Genomic DNA, 19,746 nt, shown 5'->3' on the forward strand with positions numbered 1-19,746 from the left:
CATTACATGGAAAGATGTACGCTTCAACAACGTTTCGAAGTTATTGAATTGTTTCATCTTTGGTGAATACGTAGATAAATTCAAGAAGAATTCATGGACGACATAATTCAGTTAATTGACTCACTATTTGTCGTATTGTAGACAAATTTGTACTTGGTACTCGTACTCTTTTATCATCAAATATTTTCACCCATTTCAAAATGAAAGGAATGCTTGGTGTATCATTTAAATGACGAATATTAGAGAAATTTATGCGCGTTATAGTCGCAGAATTACCATTTTAGTGAAATTCGTGTACGCACAACGCCTGATCCGCTCCCGAGAAACGCACCCTAGTGAATTAATTCCCAAGAGCCTGGCTACCGATTTATATGTCCTCCTCTGAATTGTTGCGTTTACGTAATATTTCTTCTGAGACAAAAACAATACAAATTACAAGAATTATAAAGAAAATTACCACTGGATTTCTTGAAGATCTCAAATAAGTGAGCAAATCTCCCCCTTGCATCAGTTCCATGATGATAAAATGCGGGTCATTATCTAAACATACACCCAATAGTTCCAAAATATGTTCATGTTTGAAATGACTCATCAATTGTGCTTCTTGTAGGAACTCTGTTTTTTCTTGATCGGATGCTCCTTTGCGTAAAGTCTTGATAGCAACTTTCGTATGTCCTGGAATATCCTTTGCTTTACCTTCAAACACTTCACCGAATGCTCCACTACCAAGAAATTTGGTAAGGGTTATTTGCTCCCTAAAAAAAAAGAATTTAATATGTCATTGATGAGAGGTCACAAATGTTACCTTTTGATATGCGGCAGTAATTTTATCTCTTCCGGAGTAGGCTGAGTCGATACATATAGTACATTGGTGTTGTGCACACCTCGCCTTGGTAATTCTCGAAGTGTGGCTAGTTCTACATCTGGAGCTCTTGGGATATGAATGACTTGAGGTTCTTTTTTCTTGCTGCTACACAACACTACAAAGAAAATAATTCAAATGCACTTTCTCTTAATAAGATTTTCATTTGAATAAAGTATACAATCCAGCAATCACTCTAAATTATTTACGAAGTAGAACATTTTGTTTTATTGTTGTTACTGCTAGCGTTTAGATTCCTTTTTGCTTTATTTAATTGTTGCGTATTTGTGATTTAGTGATAGTGAATCGGCATTCCGTATATTTTACTGACTTTCTTCGCTAAGCATGAACACAAAACACACAATGAAAGATTATGAGAAGGTTTAGTTAACCGTTACGACATAAGCGGACGCCATGACCCTAAATGCGTTTTTGTCTTATGTCTACTGGTCTGATTATTGAGCAAATTTTGCAAGGATGATAAATTATTAATGCTTATCAACTTACGTGAGACCAGCACAATAATAACCACAAAAATGAAACTTATGGTTATTCCAGTTGCTATAATGACAACCGTCATAGCAGACTGCTTGTCAGCAAGCCTAGCCGTTTCGTTCAAGTCGAATTCGATACTTTCTTTGCTTGGATCACTCCATCCAAATGAATTCAGGGCAAAAACTCTGAACACGTATTTGTAGTCTTCACTTAGGCCATCTATTATCCACGAAGTGTCTACAAAATCGAAGCACTTTCAGTGACATCTCGTTACTATGCAGCTGCAAATGTACTTACTTGTGCTATTATAAAAAGTTTTCCATTGTGGTTCTTCTTCCTCAATCGAAGGAGCGGTGTAGAAGAAAGCAGTTCTGTTGGTGCTTCTTCTAGTGCGATAATGTTTTAGCAGCAACCCTTCAAGACGATATAGTTCAATAGGGGCCCCGTTTTCTTTTGCTGCTTCCCACCACACTTTGTATTCATTTGGGTTCAAGTATTGTATGATTGGTATCCCAGGTGGGGATGGTCTATCACCTATTAAGAGTGTATATTACAAAAATCAAGGAAAGCCATGATTTGGCGTCATTTAGACATAAAGTAACATTTTTAATTACATGAAAGAGTTCTAATTAAAAAATATAAGAATAATTTTTCGATTTACTCACCAAGTGTTTCGAATGTGTATTTAGAATCTAAGGGCCATAAGAACTCTGTTTTATATTTCTCATAGATTAAGCTGAGTCTGAATCTATAGAGACTTTTCGGCTTCAAATTTTGTACCCGAAAGTATATGACATCATCCTCTTGGTCCGAACGTGTTGCATCAAGCCAAAGGTCGGATATTGGCGACGAATACTGAATTTTGGCACTCTCGATATGTGGTGAAATGTTCCACGACAAAAACATTGTTTGCGAGGTTTTGTTCAATAAGTGTATCCCAGATGGCTCGGGATAGGTCACTATCTTCACTTTTTCACTATCATTGGATGTTGCGTTGGTTTCACAGTAGGCTCTGACCCATACCGTGTAGGTTTCATTGGGAGATAGTTTGTGTAAGAAGGATTTGAATGTTTTTTTCGTGTTCTCTAAGGTTTGATGTTCTTGAACGGGTTGCTCTTCCTTTTTCCTTACACCTGATCTTGTGCCTTCTGTTTGCCAATGGATCTCATAGAATACTGTTTCGCCATTCAGTTTGAGTGGGGGCATCCATGTAACTTCGGCCAATGTTGGATTCAAAACTGTTGCAGTCACGTTGAGAGGTTTGGATGGAGCTGTAACAAATAGTTTGGTTAGTTTCTTGATTTGAACTGTAATATGTTTTCCTAAAATTACCTAACAGAACAATAAGCAACTATCTCTAGTTGGGAAAGACACATATTGTTTCTCTGAGTGAGTTCTAAATTTGTAATTACTATGGAGAACCTGTCATCTGTGATCTATAAAGTATCTTTAGTTTCTCATTTAGAAACCGAGAAAGTGAAAAAAAAACAAGTTTTCCATTGAAAAAACAATGTGGGACCCGTCCAGCAAAAACTGAATACTCCATATACCAAAAATATTTTTGTTACATAGTGTTCAAGCAATAAAGTAAGTAAGTCTTTCCCAACTAGAGATATGAAGCACTGACCACTATTTCAGGACTCTGAAAAGACTCTGAAAAGACTCTTGAAAAGAGATATTAAATATTATTTCTCTAATTCTGTGGTTATTCCGTTCATTCTTCCACATCTTGTAGAACAAAATCGTGCGAGAATATATCAGAAACGCACAGTTTTCATGGTTATATTTTATTATTCTATGTTGGTACTCCGAACTTTCCGCCACGGCTTTATCTGTCAGTTCATCAATTCGCCTTAAAAAAAATCAGTTCTGCCAACCAACATTTTTCAATGCAAAAATCACTAAAATATATTTATGGAAATATTTCATTAATTTCAATGAAAATGCAATGAATTAGAGAAAATAATGTATAAAACTCGTACAGAAGGCTCATTCTACCACTCGTTCATTCCAAAACTCGCCACTTCGTGGCTCGTTTTTGAATTTTGAACTCGTGGAAGAATATCAATGCCTTCTGCACTTGTATTATAAATAACTATACTAAACCTTACCTCCTGGAGCTGTTTGGAGGACTATCTTCGGCCCCACAACTCTGTCTTCCAGCTTGGTGAAATGATTTCCATACGATACCCATATTTTATATTTAGTATAAGGCTCCAAGTTCTTTATTTCTAGCTCTTTGTCAAAAGTGTTGATTTTCTGACACTCTCCAACGCAAGCATCGCAATTTTTGGTGTCCTCACTGTAGCATAATGTGTACTGAACTGTGGCTAGTGAAAAAGACGAACAATTTGCATGAATTTGATGATCTGGAAGTATTAATTGTAATGATGAAGATTTTCTTCTTCTAAGAATAACAATGGATTCCTTATTCTGTTTAGGTGCTAGGCAATCTCTGATCGGGTGTGGTTGGATATGATGACCAAAAATCGATATATCTAAAGCTCTCACTTCTCTGGACACGACAGATGGTTCTTTCTGACGCCTCAAGACATATAGGTTTCCTCGTTCTTGGTTTGTCCAGTACAAAGATCCAAAATCAGATTTTATTTTTTGTACAGGTAGATAATTACCTACAGTCGAATGATTTGCGATTATATCACATCGGCAACCATCTTTATCTGCTGATAAAATGTTCTTTGAATTGTGGTCAATGAAAGTGAATAAAGGTTTTTGAGTAATGTTCGAATGGTCAATAGAGAACGAACTCTCAATTGAAGGATTCAAAGGACAATTGCAGTCTTCTTTCGAATCATCGTTGATGAATCTTTTAGTTCTCTCAAACCTTGAGAAAAATTGAATAATGTTATTGCCATCGATGTCGCTCTCCATTAATCTGTAATAAGTTTTATCTTCCACCTCTATCCAGTAAAGTTTTCTTGTGAACGGAGAGATCTCCAACTTTGATATATTGAAAGGTCTTCTCATCACCTCTACAGGCTCTACTGGCTGGAGCAATCCTTTCTCGTAAAGATTCAAATCTATTTTATTAATCAGAGAGTATTCCCCTAAGCTCACAACAAAATAAACACTCCTTTCTAGCCAATCAACAGTTAATCCTGTTGCGTTTCCTCTAATATCAAGAACTTTCGTCTTGTTGAAGGTTGTCGTAGTGTACATATACAGCTCTTTCATCTCGTTAATCCAGAATATTTTGTTCTCCTTCATCAAATAACCCATTTCTGAAGGAGAACTAAGCCCATGTAGAAGGGAATAATTTTGATTAGCATCGATATCTTGAACGAAAATAGAATCTGGTGATGCTATTAGTAAGGTTGGTAAGGGAAATTCCTCCTTGGAGTCCACCAGAAGGGTTTCGGACATTTTACCATCGCCAATATTCGTGAAAGCTCTGACCTGCGAAAAAGTCAGTTATTTTCATTTGACTTATCAAACTTATCAATCTGTATAATGCAAGTAGATAGTTTGATGTTGGGGAGTAGTGATGAATAGAAAATGAAACCATTCATAACTTATAAGAACTAATGAAATGAAAACAAATCATTATAATATAGTAGAATGATAATATCTAATTTTACCTCGAAGTAATAAATTTCCTTTTTGTTCAGATTGTGGACAATGTGCTCCATCTCGTCAGGTCGCTTGATGACTCTCTTGCATAAATCGAATTTTGAATCTTGATGGTAGTACCAGCAGAAAACTCTATACCCTTGTATTATTCCATTTGGATATAATGGCACATCCCATCTGAACCTTATTGTGACGTTGTTCTCGTTGTCGATCATGTTTTGAACGAAACTTCTTACATTTATAGGTTCAGACGGTGTTGAGGGAGGTGAAAATATGTTAGCTTTCATTTCTGGTGATGTTCCCCAATAAGTGAAGGCTCTTATGGACATGTTTAGTTTTGTGTAAGGAGTCACCTTCTGCCAGTATTTGATAGATGGATGCGTGGTGATTATCTAGAGATCAATTAACAGTCAATAGGGCACAAAATACATTTTTGAATTTTGAAACTTACAGTGGAGTTGTTGCGAGATAAGTTATCTATTTGTACTTCATAAAAAACTGTTCCGTAATTAACATTGGTCACTGGATACCAAGAAACATTGAATGAATCAGAATTTCCAAATACTTTGATAGAATTTCTTTGCACGATGTTTGGGATAACTACAATATCTTCTATTTTTATCGAATCTAGAAAACAAATATATTACATTTCAAAATCTGCAGCATACAACATTTGAGATGTGATATACCTGATTCTGGCAGGTTGTGCAATGTTGGGTCTACAACATAAACTGTTGTTAAATCTGTAATTGCTGACTCTCTAAGTGTGGCAATGTTTTGGCCCAAGAGGTCACTAACAACGGCAGTTTTATCATCTTGTAGCCAAAGAAGCCTATTGTGAAAGTAGGATAAGGGCCCTTCGAGAGGATTCCGTAAGTTGGCAACTTTTTCAACCGTAATATGTTTTGTATCGATATATCCAGCCATTGGTGCTTTGAATAAGTTGGATCCTTCAGAACCCCTTACAATCCAATACAGGTTTTTGTGGTCCATGTCGAGTGTTAAACCCATAACTGAAAGTAATACGTGGGAATATGATAATTTTGAACATTCTAGCAGATCTTATTTTTAAGTAGTAATCTTCAAATACATACATTGGAATGATATTTGAATCTGGATGCATACCTTGTTTGCCAGAGAAGAATTTGGCTTTCCTATAATCTATTTTATCCACCCCGTTGAGATGAGCGCATTCAACAGCGTAACCAGTTGACCAATAAATGTAAGCTTTTACTGAATCAATTTCAAGTTCTTTAGCCACAGCTGAGATACTCAGTGGCTCTTGTTGGGTACCATTCAGATTTCCTCTGATCATCTATGAAACATAGGAAAATATCAAGAAACCAAGAAAAGGATTTGATGTAGTGAATACATTATTTAAGTTTTTATTGACATTTTTTGATCCAAAGTTTTTCTTCATGCTTACCATTTGCTGTTTGGGATTGGACCAATATAATTTTTTTCCTATCCAGTCAATACCAATACTGCCAACTGAATCAATGAGTTTCTTCAGTTCATTCGAACTCGTATTGTACCAGTATACTTGTGAATTGTTCGTTACAAGGTATATGTTCTGTTTATACCAAGCTATGTCTGCTATAAAAAAATGTTTCATTTCGTTGGCATGTATAAGCGTTTTAACATTCTGGCCAATTGGATCTGATACTAGCAACCCTTCGTTAGCAGCCCATAGTATAAAAGGTTCTTCTTTTTTATTCAATAATGTAGCACCGGTAAACTCTCTAGACCATGGACCTCGTCCATACGTGGTATAAGCTGCCGTTCTTATCATATATTTCGAGTTTTCAGCCAGACTTTGCACAGTGCATGAGCTTCCATTGATTTCTTTGATGATGGTCATTTCATTCGTTAATGTATTTTTTAATGATATTTCGTATGACCAATTTTGCCAAGCACCACGACCTGAAAGTTAGTTATAAAATACAAAATTATTGAAAAAGCGTAGACGGGAAGTGAAGCAGAGATATATTGCACTCTTGTTTATCTACCCATAAGCATTTGAAGTTTACCCTAAAAATTTCAAGTGAAGAGAGCTACATAATTCTTAACTGCTTAGGATGAAAGAATACAAAGATGACGAATTGGGCAATGGCGATTTGCTGAACATTGACGCAAACATTAAAGAAAAAAGGTTTATGGGGGGAATAACACTTCTTGCCACAGGATAAATTCTGGAGAGGATAAGGAATTGGAATTTCAACCAATGATAGAATAGTATATATTGGTTCAACATGTTGAACCATTCAAAACTATGTTGTTGTTCTCTATGTTGTTGCACTCTTTATATATATGGTTTGAGAATCATTTCGCGAAACTACCGTTGTACTACTATAACATCTATTTATACAATGATAAAATTAAAAGTTTCTTGAGGCTTACCCTGGCCATCCAACAAATGAGGAGCATCCCAATCAATTTTGGCGAAGTGGTTCCCAAACATCGCCTGCAAGTTTCTTGGAGGATTTACAGGAATTGGTATAGGCTGCGAACTGTCCAAATTAACAATGACCTTATGGTATTTTCTTGGCGATAAATCTGGATACGAATTATGGTAGTAGACATTCCTGTATTCTTCATAGAATATATATTCACCATCCGTCCAGTAAAATATTTTGTTGGCTGTAGCCAAAGATACTACCTTCAGCATTTTCGAGTTGATTACATTGGGTCTCATATCAAACACTTCTTTTCTGAAATTGTGCAAATTAACAATATATCTTGTCTTAAGTACATTATCGTACTGTCAGTGCAGTATCACTTTGATAGAAATATCTTGTATATTCTTACCCATCGAGTGATATTGAATGAATTGTATTATCCTTTTGCCTCGCTACCAGAATACTGAAATTTGTGTGATCTAAGGTGAAAGCTCCCAAGTTATCGTCTTTGAGTATTACTTCTGGCTTGACATCGTGCCTAATACCGTTGCTAATGTCAGCAAGATCTAGTCTGTAAATTCCTCCTTTCAAGCTACCTTTTATAGCCCAAAATAAGTATCTGAAACATAAATAATTGTGAACCTTCTCTGTTTTCAACCAATAAACATAGGCATACAACTTTGCTTCCACCGTTTTTTTCCGAAATTCGAGGTTTAATTGTAAAAAACTGGTATTACATTTATGATTCAAAGTATTGTCCATCGCTGGCCACTACTTTCTCCCATCTTTCGGGCAGCGTACGAATCCTGCGTTGAAAAAACTGGTCATCTTTTTGTGCTGGTCAGCCATGCCGTGTGCTATTGATCGAAACAAGTGATAGTCCGAGGGAGTAACGTCTGCACAATACGACGGGTAGGGTAGGATTTCCCATTTCAACGTTTCTAAGTATGTCTTGACCACTTTCGAGCATTGACATGCTGTAAAATCACTTTAACATGTCTCTCGTTGTGTTGCGGCCGTTCGTCTCCCAATGCATTAATTGTGTTCTATAACGATCACCTGTGATTGTTTCAGTCGGTTTTAACAACTCATAATACACTACGTCCAGCTGGTCTCACTAAATACTGAGAATGACCTTGGAACCGTGATTATTTGGTTTGACCGTCAACGTGGAAACATGGCCGGGATATCCCCATGATTTTCAGCGCTTGAGATTATCGTAATGAACCCATTTTTCGTCTCCAGTCACAATGCGATGCAGAAATCCCTTCCGTCTTCGCTTTACAAGCAGCTACTCACAAGCGAACAAACGCCGTTCAACATATCTCGGCTTCAACTCGTACGGCATCCAATTTCCTTGTTTCTGAATCATTCCCATGACTTTCAGGCGTTTTGAAATGGCTTATTGCGCCACACCCAATGATCCTGCCAAACTTTTGTTGAGTTTGACAAGAGTTTGATCAAGTAACGTCTCCAATTCTGCATCTTCGAAAATAGCGGTCTCACCTTAGGTATGTGGGAGCTTTAGATGAGCCTCAACCGCAGATTTCTCCATATTAAAGCAGAAAATTAAAACATTCCGCAAATGACGAGAATTTGGTTCGTAAGCCGACATGTTTAATCGAGAATAACTTTATGATGCAGACACTAATCGACTAATATTTCGATGGCGTTATGTTTACAAATACCTAAGCTCATTGTATGACATCTTCGATCTATTTATTTCGATTACCACTTACCGCTACATTCATCTATTGCAAAACGGCGGAAGCAAAGTTGTACACCAATAATATAATTTTCTTTTTAATGTTGTCAAAATTGCTTACCCATTATAGGAATCCACCTCCATGCAATGGGGCTTGAATAGAAGACCAGCAATTGCCACAGTCAAACCACTTCCATCAAGATTACAACGAGCTATTTGATACATTTTTTTATGTTTGACTTCACCCAGTAGGTAGATCTGATCATTGAGCCAGTCAACAGATAGATCCAAAGGAATAAAATTAATTTGGTCTGGGGTGAGAATGTACGTTGTAACATTTGTTTCCATTGACATTTTAGCCACATGTCCATCCGACTCTGACACAAAGAGCAATTTTTTGGTGGTGTGAACAGCCAAACCTTTAATCTCTTTCTCTGTTTCATATAGAATGACAGGTTCGTCGAGAATGTGAGCTCCTTGTTTGATCACACTATGTTCAGCACCTAATATGAGAATGGGCTTCTTCGATAGCCTTGCTGAAAAAATATTATAAATAAGAATTCTAGAAGAACATTGACTTTGGGTCAGGAGCTTTTTAACGCAACTTTATTCATGCCTTCTTGAGATCTTGGAGATCACAGAACTGCATGAAGAACCGATCAATTTGCAATTTTGCATGAATATTGAAATTGTTATCATATATCAACATACTAAGCTTCAACTCCGTCGGAGCTGTTGTTACTGAAATATTAGGTTTTTTCTACTTGAATTTTTCTCTAATATGGTTCTGACAACGAGGCTTGAAATTGCCACGTCTTAATCGCAAATAATAATATTTTGTAGTTTTGTAGATCGACTAGATCTGTTGTCACTGAAATAACGCCTATTTTTTTTCATTATTATCATAGAATTTTCTTCAATTATGATGACGCGATTGGAAAGAAATTTTGCATGAAGCTTGAAGTTATAATTCTTTTGTAAATGTAAAATTTTAGAATGATTGAATCCATAGTTTTTAAATTATCAGGAAAACAAAATTTCCAATGTCCACATTTACGGAATCCCTTGTTGGATTTTGCCTATCAACGAACGAGATTCTCAAACCTCCTTTCAAATTTCTGTTTTTTTCCTTCAAGAGTCATCGTATTAACGAATGTATTTACGGACATTATTCAATTTGAACACAGATTCGCCATCAGTGAGCCAAACCTTATCATTTGGGACCATTCCCGGCTCAAAATTCCAAAATTACAAGGCATCGCGACGAAATTATATACATAGCGCTCTCTTCGGGGAGCAAGATCTTAAAATCTATGAAAGCATAACTGGTAATCTCAATGATTCAAAGCATCATGCATTTTTGTCCTAAGATAGGTATATTTGATACTTGCTCAGTTTTCATTATTGAGGATTTGTGGTTTCCAGAGCATTGAGCTGGACGCTGGTAGTTGTAAAGATCGAATTCAGATTTGATAAAGACTGGGTTATTTAAGAAGGGTTCAAGAGGTCATAAAAATGAATGATTATGAATTAAATATCCTTGAAATAATGACATTTACTCACCAGAAGGCTCAGGTGGCGTTGAAATAGTCACTTGAGCAGAAGGTCCTTTGCCAACATTGTTTCTCATACTTATTGAAACATTGTAATTGGTATTTGGCGATAGATTTCTAAAGACGAAATAATTTGTATACGGTGGTAAGTCCTATATAAAAAAGAAAATAAATTAGATAATCTAGGCAAAAATTTTGTTCGAAATGAGTTATAGTTTGAAAGCATCATTAATGATTACATTTAAAATTATTAAGAGAATTATGAAGAAAAAGACAAAGCAAAGTTTCATATGTGAATACTTTTCGACTTTTTCTACAATTATGTTATGTTAATCAAGTAGGTATAATCATCAAGTATTCATTCATATAGGCATTCAATGAAGTATTTACAAATTATTTTAACTACATATTATTAGGTACCAATTGATATGAAATTACAAAAATGCAGTTTGATGGAGAAAACAAGCACCAAGAGATCGTGCAGGAAGAACATGCAAATGAGAAAGCGGAAATATGATTTTACTCACCAAGTCCTTCAAGAAAATGGAAGGCAAGAAAAATAGACAAGTGTCATTTGATGCTCAAGAATTGATAGTTTTGTGTGCCGATTTTATCTACAGAAAATAGGAAACAAGTGCTAGTGCAAGTTTGCAACATCGAGATTAACAAAGAAAACAGCCTAAAGAAAGCAAATTAAGCAAAAATTAAGAATCTGTTATGTAATAGGTACATTTAGCGTTTTTATTTATAACTCATTCAAATAATTGATTTGGGAGTTTTTTTATCATGATTGCCTAGGTTGAATTCGCTGCAGAATCAAATTTAGTATTCCGTTCGACAGACCGTAATCGATGCTGCACCTACTATTTGGTGTGAAATGTGGTCTGGTGGTCTAGTCGAAGCATTTTTCTTTGAAGACGAGCAAGTTAATGTGTTGTGCCATTCTAAATCAGTGTTAAGTGCCTCAGTTTGAAAATATTTTTCTCGACTAGAAGATATACCACTTGTCGATTACCATCAGCGAAACATTAAAAATTTTCGAATATTAAGTCGAATTCGTCATAGAATAAGGTCTGTTTTTTTTATTTTTACAAGATCTGCGTTTGGCAGAGTCTTCATACTTTATGTCCTAGCATTCTGCGAAATTATTCATTGAATTTATCAGGGAGTATTCGTTAACATATTTCATGAAAATCATCTGTTCTCTAAGCCTGACCTTATATGTTAGAATCTCTCGAATTGAAGGAAAAAAATTAAATTGAGAAGAAAGAAGTTTGTTACCTATGTACTAAACGGGTTATAATAATAAGTATGCATCATGTGCTTATCAGCTCATCTAGAAGTAGAAATATACATGAGAAAAGTGGCAAACCTACTTAAAATGCATTAGTTTCGATTTCTAATCGTTTCCAAAGTACTCTACATACACATTGTTAAAAATACAAAAAAGAAGCATTCAAACGGAAGCCATTGTCACACAGAAAATTGTAAGGAAGCTAGAGTGAGTTTCAAATTGGGGGCACACCTTGACTTCTGAATGAACCTGATTGTTATCGGTGATCTGTAAAACGTATGAGAGGATGGGTCCATGCGGGAAAGGGCCAGGTTCCCAGCGAACGCTTATCCTAGTGTAATCTACCGCTGAATGTCGTACAATAATCGGTCTGGACTCTGGTAAACCTGACGGAAGGGTGCTGATGTGCACGCTGGACGAAGAGAGGATCGGCTGGCCGTGGAATATGGGAATCAGAGCTACCCGAAACTGAAAAAAAAAACAATTTTAAGAACAACAGGGAATTTTAAACTAACGAAAGTTTCAATAAATACCAATAGCAATAAGGAAAAAGATTGAGGACATACCCTCAAGGAGAAGTGCTAACTGTAGACACGTGTTTCGGGCTTTCGGCCATCATCAATATGGCGAAAAATTGTAGGGATGAGCAACACTTGAAGGAAACGACAAACAAACGGAGTCAACAACAGAAGCCAGCCGTCCATTTGTGGTTTCAGCAAGAAGACCCAATGGGTTTTCGGGCAACAACCAACATCTCCAAGTGGGAAGCTATAGCTACCTGCGTGACATCCGAGTCCAGGAATAGTTATTTATAATACAAGTGCAGAAGGCATTGATATTCTTCCACGAGTTCAAAATTCAAAAACGAGTCACGAAGTGGCGAGTTTTGGAATGAACGAGTGGTAGAATGAGCTTTCTGTACGAGTATTATACATTATTTTCTCTAATTCATTGCATTTTCATTGAAATTAATGAAATATTTCCATAAATATAATTCAGTGATTTTTGCATTGAAAAATGTTGGTTGACAGAACTGATTTCTTCAAGGCAAATTGATGAATTGACAGATAAAGCCGTGGCGGAAAGTTCGGAGTACCAACATAGAATAATAAAATATAACCATGAAAACTGTGCGTTTCTGATATATTCTCGCACGATTTTGTTCTACAAGATGTGGAAGAATGAACTGAATAACCACAGAATTAGAGAAATTAAATATACATATAGTAAATTGTGTTCTCTGTAGTTTGTCGTTTTATCCTTCATTAGAAGTATATTTTTCAAAAATCGAATCGACCAGTTCTAATTTTTTTAGACTCTTTGCATCATGAGCTTGAAAATTAAAATTAAATGGAATGCAAAGATCAGCGTCTTGCTCGTAACGATTTCATTTTCATATCGATGAAGCAATTAATTAATTCTCTCTAAAGTAACATTTTTAAATTACATGAAAGAGTTCTAATTAAAAAATATAAGAATAATTTTTCGATTTACTCACCAAGTGTTTCGAATGTGTATTTAGAATCTAAGGGCCATAAGAACTCTGTTTTATATTTCTCATAGATTAAGCTGAGTCTGAATCTATAGAGACTTTTCGGCTTCAAATTTTGTACCCGAAAGTATATGACATCATCCTCTTGGTCCGAACGTGTTGCATCATCAGGAATAGTTATTTATAATACAAGTGCAGAAGGCATTGATATTCTTCCACGAGTTCAAAATTCAAAAACGAGTCACGAAGTGGCGAGTTTTGGAATGAACGAGTGGTAGAATGAGCTTTCTGTACGAGTATTATACATTATTTTCTCTAATTCATTGCATTTTCATTGAAATTAATGAAATATTTCCATAAATATAATTTAGTGATTTTTGCATTGAAAAATGTTGCTTGGCAGAACTGATTTCTTTAAGGCAATTTGATGAATTGACAGATAAAGCCGTAGCGGGAAGTTCGGAGTGCCAACATAGAATAATAAAATATAACCATGAAAACTGTGCGTTTCTGATATATTCTCGCACGATTTTGTTCTACAAGATGTGGAAGAATGAACGGAATAACCACAGAATTAGAGAAAAATTGTACTGAAACCACAAATGGACGGCTGGCTTCTGTTGTTGGCTCGTTTTATGAACAATCTCATCGTTAACCTTTCCACATTATTATTGTTCCTGGACTCGTATGTCACGCAGATAGCTATAGCTTCCCACGTGGTGATGTTGGCTGTTGCCAGAAAACCCAATGGGTCTTCTTGTTGAAACCACAAATGAACGGCTGGCTTCTGTTGTTGACTCCGTTCGTTTGTTGTTTCCTTCAAGTGATATTCATCCTAGCACTTTTTCACTGTTCTGATGAGGGCCGAAAGCGCGAAATACGTGTCTGCGGTCAGCACTTCACCTTGAAGGTAAGTCCGTATTCTTTTTCCTTGTTTTATGAACAATCTCATCGTTAGCCTTTCCACATTATTATTGTTCCTGGACTCGTATGTCACGCAGATAGCTATAGCTTCCCACGTGGTGATGTTGGTTGTTTCCTGAAAACCCATTGGGTCTTCCTACTGAAACCACAACTGGACTGGCTTCTGATGTTGACTTCGTATGTTTGTTGTTTCCTTCAAGTTAAGTAATTCTAACACTTTTCCACCGTATTGATGAGGCCGAAAGCCCGAAACACGTGTCTACATTTAGCACTTCTCCTTGAGCGTATGTGCTGTCTTCACATGGCTGGTAATTTCAAGAGGAGGCATTTTCGTACAAATATTTATTGGAACGTTTTTCTTACTATGATGAGTGCTATTACCTCCGGAAGTTTTGCCCTACAATTAGGTCACCTGTATAATGTGCATGCACTTGACTGCTTGCCTGAACCCCTCATCAAAACATCTTGTCTGGGAAGGTATTACTTTCCACAATTTTACATCGATATAATAACATATAATTATTCTAAATAATGCCTCTGTTTATTCACCGATTATATTACTTAACAATTGAAGTGAAATATTGTTATTTTCTTTGTTTCGTTTAGATTCTTTTAATTGTGTTTGAAAGAGTCACTTTTGAACAACTCATGAACTGTTCAGACGTTCTCCAAAAATTACTAGTAACACATTCGTTGGTATTATTGCAAAATTTGGGAAGGCTGTTGGTGTTAGTGATAGTCTATGCATTTCTCCTCATTCATTCATGATCTATTATTCTATGTCATATTATTCGATTATCATGATCAGTTCTGGCTCAGTCGGGACAGGTATTATTGTCAATAAAAAGGAATTTGTAAAATTATAGGCTGCATAACTTCGTCACGATCTATTACGGCAGTCATTGTTTCATTAGGTAATTAAAACTACTAAATCGATGAGGTCTTCTACGAATAAATTGTGACTCCGCTGATAAAAACTTATGTGCATCCAAAAAGAATGGTTTGGGCTGTTAATTTATAATATATAAATATATAATATAATAATTGCCCTTCATACATAATCTGAATAGTCAGAAAAAAGGAGGTGTCCTTAATTTTAGAAATTCCATTAAATGTGATCTATTTCTCAAAGATATCATGCACATTGTGTCAACCCTGACTATGTTGCGCATCTTATTGCTATAAAAATGATATGCAGCGGTTTTCTGACATAATAGATCACTTCTTCAATAGATTGCCTGAATAAACTATTAATCCTTAATGTTGTGCAGGTTTTGTTTTATCTCGTCATCAGGACTAAATCTTAAGCACGGCTAAATGTTTCTGCCAATCCTTAACTTGAATTTTGAGTCTATGTACCCTTGCCCAACACTAGAGTTCAGTTGGAGCCTTATGCGGAGATGTTCAATTCGATCATTATTATCATACAATGATTCATATGGCATCCATTTGCTCAATTTATTCCTATTTGTTGAAAGTGCAGCTGAATAGCTTCGTTGTACATTCAGATAGAATTGTAATTATTGTAAATGATAACCAAAAAAAAAATAAAATATGTATATCTTCTTCCCAAGGACGAATGAGCATTACTAATAAATAAATCATCAACCATTATCGGACATAAACGTTCATTAAACAGGAAAATATTTCTGTTGAAAAATTTGTCATTTTCAAATACCCGAAAATTTTTCAATTACTCACCTTATATTTTGTATATGGTCTTAAGTTGTCGACAAACGCAATAGTACCCTCTTCATTCCAGGTTACATTCGGGCAGTTCTGCCAATTTTCCGATCTCTCTTCGTATTGCCACTGGATATAGCAAGTTAAGCCTTTCCTCCTTCCAGCAGGGAATATCCATTGTAATTTCAGGGAGGTTGAATTCAGGGAGTCAGCTACCAGAGCTGGAGGTGGTGGAGGTCCTAAATGCTTAGATAGAAGGGTGAAATAAGTTGATATGGCGGAGTTGCAACCAGTTACGCAATAATAGTCCTTTGTTTTTATCCTGTTGGTGAAGCCGTTCTGGAATCAATGAAGAATATTTTAAGGAGAATGCTTTATGGTACGGTATTTAGTTAACTGTTTCAATGATGATTTTCTTTATACCTATTCATAAGAAAAAATTAAAAATGATGAATATATAGGTTCCTAATTATTTACAAATCTGGCAAAAAAATGATGTAGATACAGTTGTTGTTTTTCATTTGAATTAGAATCAAAAAAATGACTACAGTTTTTCTTTTGGATAGCATGATGAAAAAACGGCAAAAAGTACAATACTTACACAAACTTTAGGACACGTCGAACCCAAAGCATCTTTCCACAATCGGCATCCCTTAATACACTAGAAAAAAGAATTAGGAAATATATTTTGGCATACAGTATGACTGATAAAAATGTTTGAAATATGGGTAATATACCTCAAATTTTATTTAAAGATTGACTTTCTTCTCCGTTCCATGTACCATATACCAATTTATCGAGAAAATAATTTATGTATATTATCTCTTAGGGCTTGAGGGGGATAGATATAGTGATTAAAATTATATATCCAATATCGAAAATGTGAAAATATTATATACATACTAAGAATTTTATATTATACAATATTACATTATATTAATTATTATTATTATATATAATTATATTATATATAATTATATCCTTATTTTTAAAAATTAATGGTTAGATTCAGAATCTTAGAATATTTCCATGAAATATACATGTATAATTATATTTCTTTGAATTCTTTTTAATTTTGAAATGAATATTTCAGTTAAACTTATGCATAATGAGTCCTTGGAAATCTTCGATTTAATTCAACATTTTACTTACTAATGAAGGGTCTAACTGGCGCCTCAGAAAATAATTATGCACTAATACTCTTATGCAACAAAATAACTTAATAGATATAAACAATAGAACCGTTAAGGTTCGCAAAATATATAGCTACATAATTAAAGTGACTGATTATCCTGTGATCGATTATCGATTCAAGGAGTAGATTAAGATTTCTTCATAATATTCGCAAATTATTAGGCATGTTCTATTTTTCATTTATGAATTCACTCCAAATCTTTTTAGAATACTCGTCATTTAGCGTTTTCGTTCGTCACTTTTTGAGTTTTATTAGGCTTTGTATTGAAAAAAAAATACGAATGTCTATAAGATATTGCCACCTCACCTTTCTAATCATTTTCGAACCAATCTAGGATTTTGCATCGATTGAAAACTAGATTAATTAACTTACAATGAATGAAGAATTTAAGCGTCTTATTATTTAGACCTTTATTTCCATGAGTAGTTCCAAGTGTTTTTTATCAACCAATATCTTTAAAATTTATATTAAGAAGTATCATAAAACCCCAGAAAACTTTCTAGCATCTTCAGATTATTAGCGATTCATCTTCTATTCTTATTCTCAGCAACTTTCATCAATAATTTCGAATTAAGTGTCCAGACTGTACAATCGACTTTTTAATTGACCTGTCTGTTGAACTCTGTTGATTTTATTTCAGCCAATCTAAATGAGTTCATAATAATCAAAATGCAGTTCGGTAGATAAATTTATTGCCTGTCCTAACCTTTATCGTGGGAAAGTGGACAGTGGTTCATTTTGCGACATACGCATTCTAATTACAGCATCCGTTCTGGACCAAGTGACAACTGACAGTCTCACGTCTATACGCCCAATTTCCTCTCAATTTCTCTTATTGTAAAAAGTTCATCCAACAAACGAGAGGAAGAGGCAGTTGATATTTAAATACTCCATATAGTTAAAATGTGGTTCATTGTTTCAATGGGTCGATTTATTGTTTCATCCAATATTCGATTGTTCAGTTTGAAAACAATATTCATTGAGAATAAATTCTTGCAAAATATTTGCGAGTTTTCTTCTTCATTTTGAATATTTAATTTTTATTGTTAAGGAAAAATTTCATCGAAACTCAATAAATTGAATGAAAGAATTTTTTTGTAGCATAATTTTGATAGCACATTTTTCAATTAACATACAAAAGTTTATTTTAGTGCACTTTCAAATAGTTAATGATTATCTCAACCTTTAGGTATTAAACCCTTCGAAGAGTGCATGAACGAACGTCAAAAGCTTTCGACTTCACGTAATTTTTTTTCGATATTCTGCTCGAATCGTTATCTTGAAAAGCTTAGAATATACATGGAAAATTTTAACTCAGACAAAACTGTTGTCACTGAAATATAAGGTGTATCATGAATATTTTAGCAGTATAACATCAATTAACATAAAACACAAGTATACTAACGATTGTGATAAGAAAATGAACAGAACAGTAGTACCCCTTCATTGTAAACGATGAGTTCTGGACTGACTCCCCTTGGTATCAATTTATTACCCACTTAAAGAAGGCAAACCACCCTTGTCAAAATATAGACGCCAGACATGTTAAGGGCAGCCTGCTGGTTATTAGTTTCTTAACAAGTAAACAGAGTTGCTCTTGAAGAGATGATAACCAAAATCATTTACGAAGATAATTTTAGGTATTTTCGGTAGTTCTGGAATGAAGAACCCCTTCCGAGGATTGATACTTGATTTTTCAGAAGTTTATCTATCTACACTTAGGCCATATGGATTTTGAAAGGAGGAAGCATACCAAACAGATTAAGAGCACACAGCCACACACTGTTGTAAAATGAATATTCAGTAGCAGAGGTTTTGTTTATTTTTTATTCTAATAGTAGACGGAAACTTTCAAGAGAATTTCTTGAAATAAAGTAGATAGGCACCTTACCATATATATATACAATTTATAGTATTCGAGATCAAAGCAGAACAAATTTTTTTAATAATATATTTTTAGTGTTTTAATATTTATTTGTATTGATTTTGATAATAACAAAAATTTCAAGCTTTTTGTTGAATTTCGTCTTGATATCGTGAACAGAATCATAGAAAATGCATGCACAATATCAAAAAAATAAACAAATTAGGAAAATACTGACAGTGCCAAATGCACCCTTGGAGGCAACATAAATGTATATATGTGGCCTCCATCAACCAAAATGTTGCAAGAGGATTGAAATCGTTATTTTAGTTTTGTTTTATTTTGGATTTGTCGACATTGAAATATTAGATTTAGTAATTCCGCTTAAAATTTCTATGGTTCTATACGAAATTCTAACCGAAGCTTGGATTTGTCATTCTAATGTTTTTCTTTAATTTTCTATGATTCAGACGATGTGATTCACTGGGAATTTTGAATGAAAATTATTATTTAATTGATATCAAACACGCAAAAGTTCATCTCCATCGGTTTTTGTGATGAAATGCAAATTGATCGAATCTGCAGTTTTTAAATTTACAAGAAAATATAATTTCGTACGGCCATATTTACGGAACTTCTAGTAGCTTTTTGCCCATTAACAAACATAGTCGAGATTCGAACTTAGCCTG

General features: G+C 34.8%; 1 protein-coding gene across 5 annotated transcripts in view; it reads right to left on the reverse strand.

Moving 5' to 3' along the window:
• The window catches only part of LOC123676503 (proto-oncogene tyrosine-protein kinase ROS), a 52,468-nt gene that overhangs the window by 5,984 nt on the left and 26,738 nt on the right, over positions 1-19,746 (reverse strand). For 2 of the 5 annotated variants that reach the window (XM_045612408.1, XM_045612409.1), the window contains exons 3-20: positions 16,600-16,659; positions 16,017-16,337; positions 12,131-12,367; positions 10,616-10,757; positions 9,174-9,588; positions 7,757-7,966; positions 7,349-7,659; positions 6,375-6,871; positions 6,074-6,263; positions 5,638-5,961; positions 5,400-5,575; positions 4,957-5,340; positions 3,469-4,774; positions 2,023-2,628; positions 1,655-1,891; positions 1,370-1,594; positions 806-980; positions 458-755 (exon numbers count right to left, since the gene is read on the reverse strand). In XM_045612408.1, coding sequence (XP_045468364.1) covers positions 458-755; positions 806-980; positions 1,370-1,594; positions 1,655-1,891; positions 2,023-2,628; positions 3,469-4,774; positions 4,957-5,340; positions 5,400-5,575; positions 5,638-5,961; positions 6,074-6,263; positions 6,375-6,871; positions 7,349-7,659; positions 7,757-7,966; positions 9,174-9,588; positions 10,616-10,757; positions 12,131-12,367; positions 16,017-16,337; positions 16,600-16,659 — 6,114 coding nt within the window. Of the gene's footprint in view, positions 1-457; positions 756-805; positions 981-1,369; positions 1,595-1,654; positions 1,892-2,022; positions 2,629-3,468; positions 4,775-4,956; positions 5,341-5,399; positions 5,576-5,637; positions 5,962-6,073; positions 6,264-6,374; positions 6,872-7,348; positions 7,660-7,756; positions 7,967-9,173; positions 9,589-10,615; positions 10,758-11,132; positions 11,195-12,130; positions 12,368-16,016; positions 16,338-16,599; positions 16,660-19,746 lie in introns of those variants that run through there. The other 3 variants (XM_045612412.1, XM_045612411.1, XM_045612413.1) reach the window with 3 other exon arrangements.

This window comes from Harmonia axyridis, chromosome 3 (genome assembly GCF_914767665.1).
Source record: "Harmonia axyridis chromosome 3, icHarAxyr1.1, whole genome shotgun sequence".
NCBI lineage: Eukaryota > Metazoa > Arthropoda > Insecta > Coleoptera > Coccinellidae > Harmonia > Harmonia axyridis.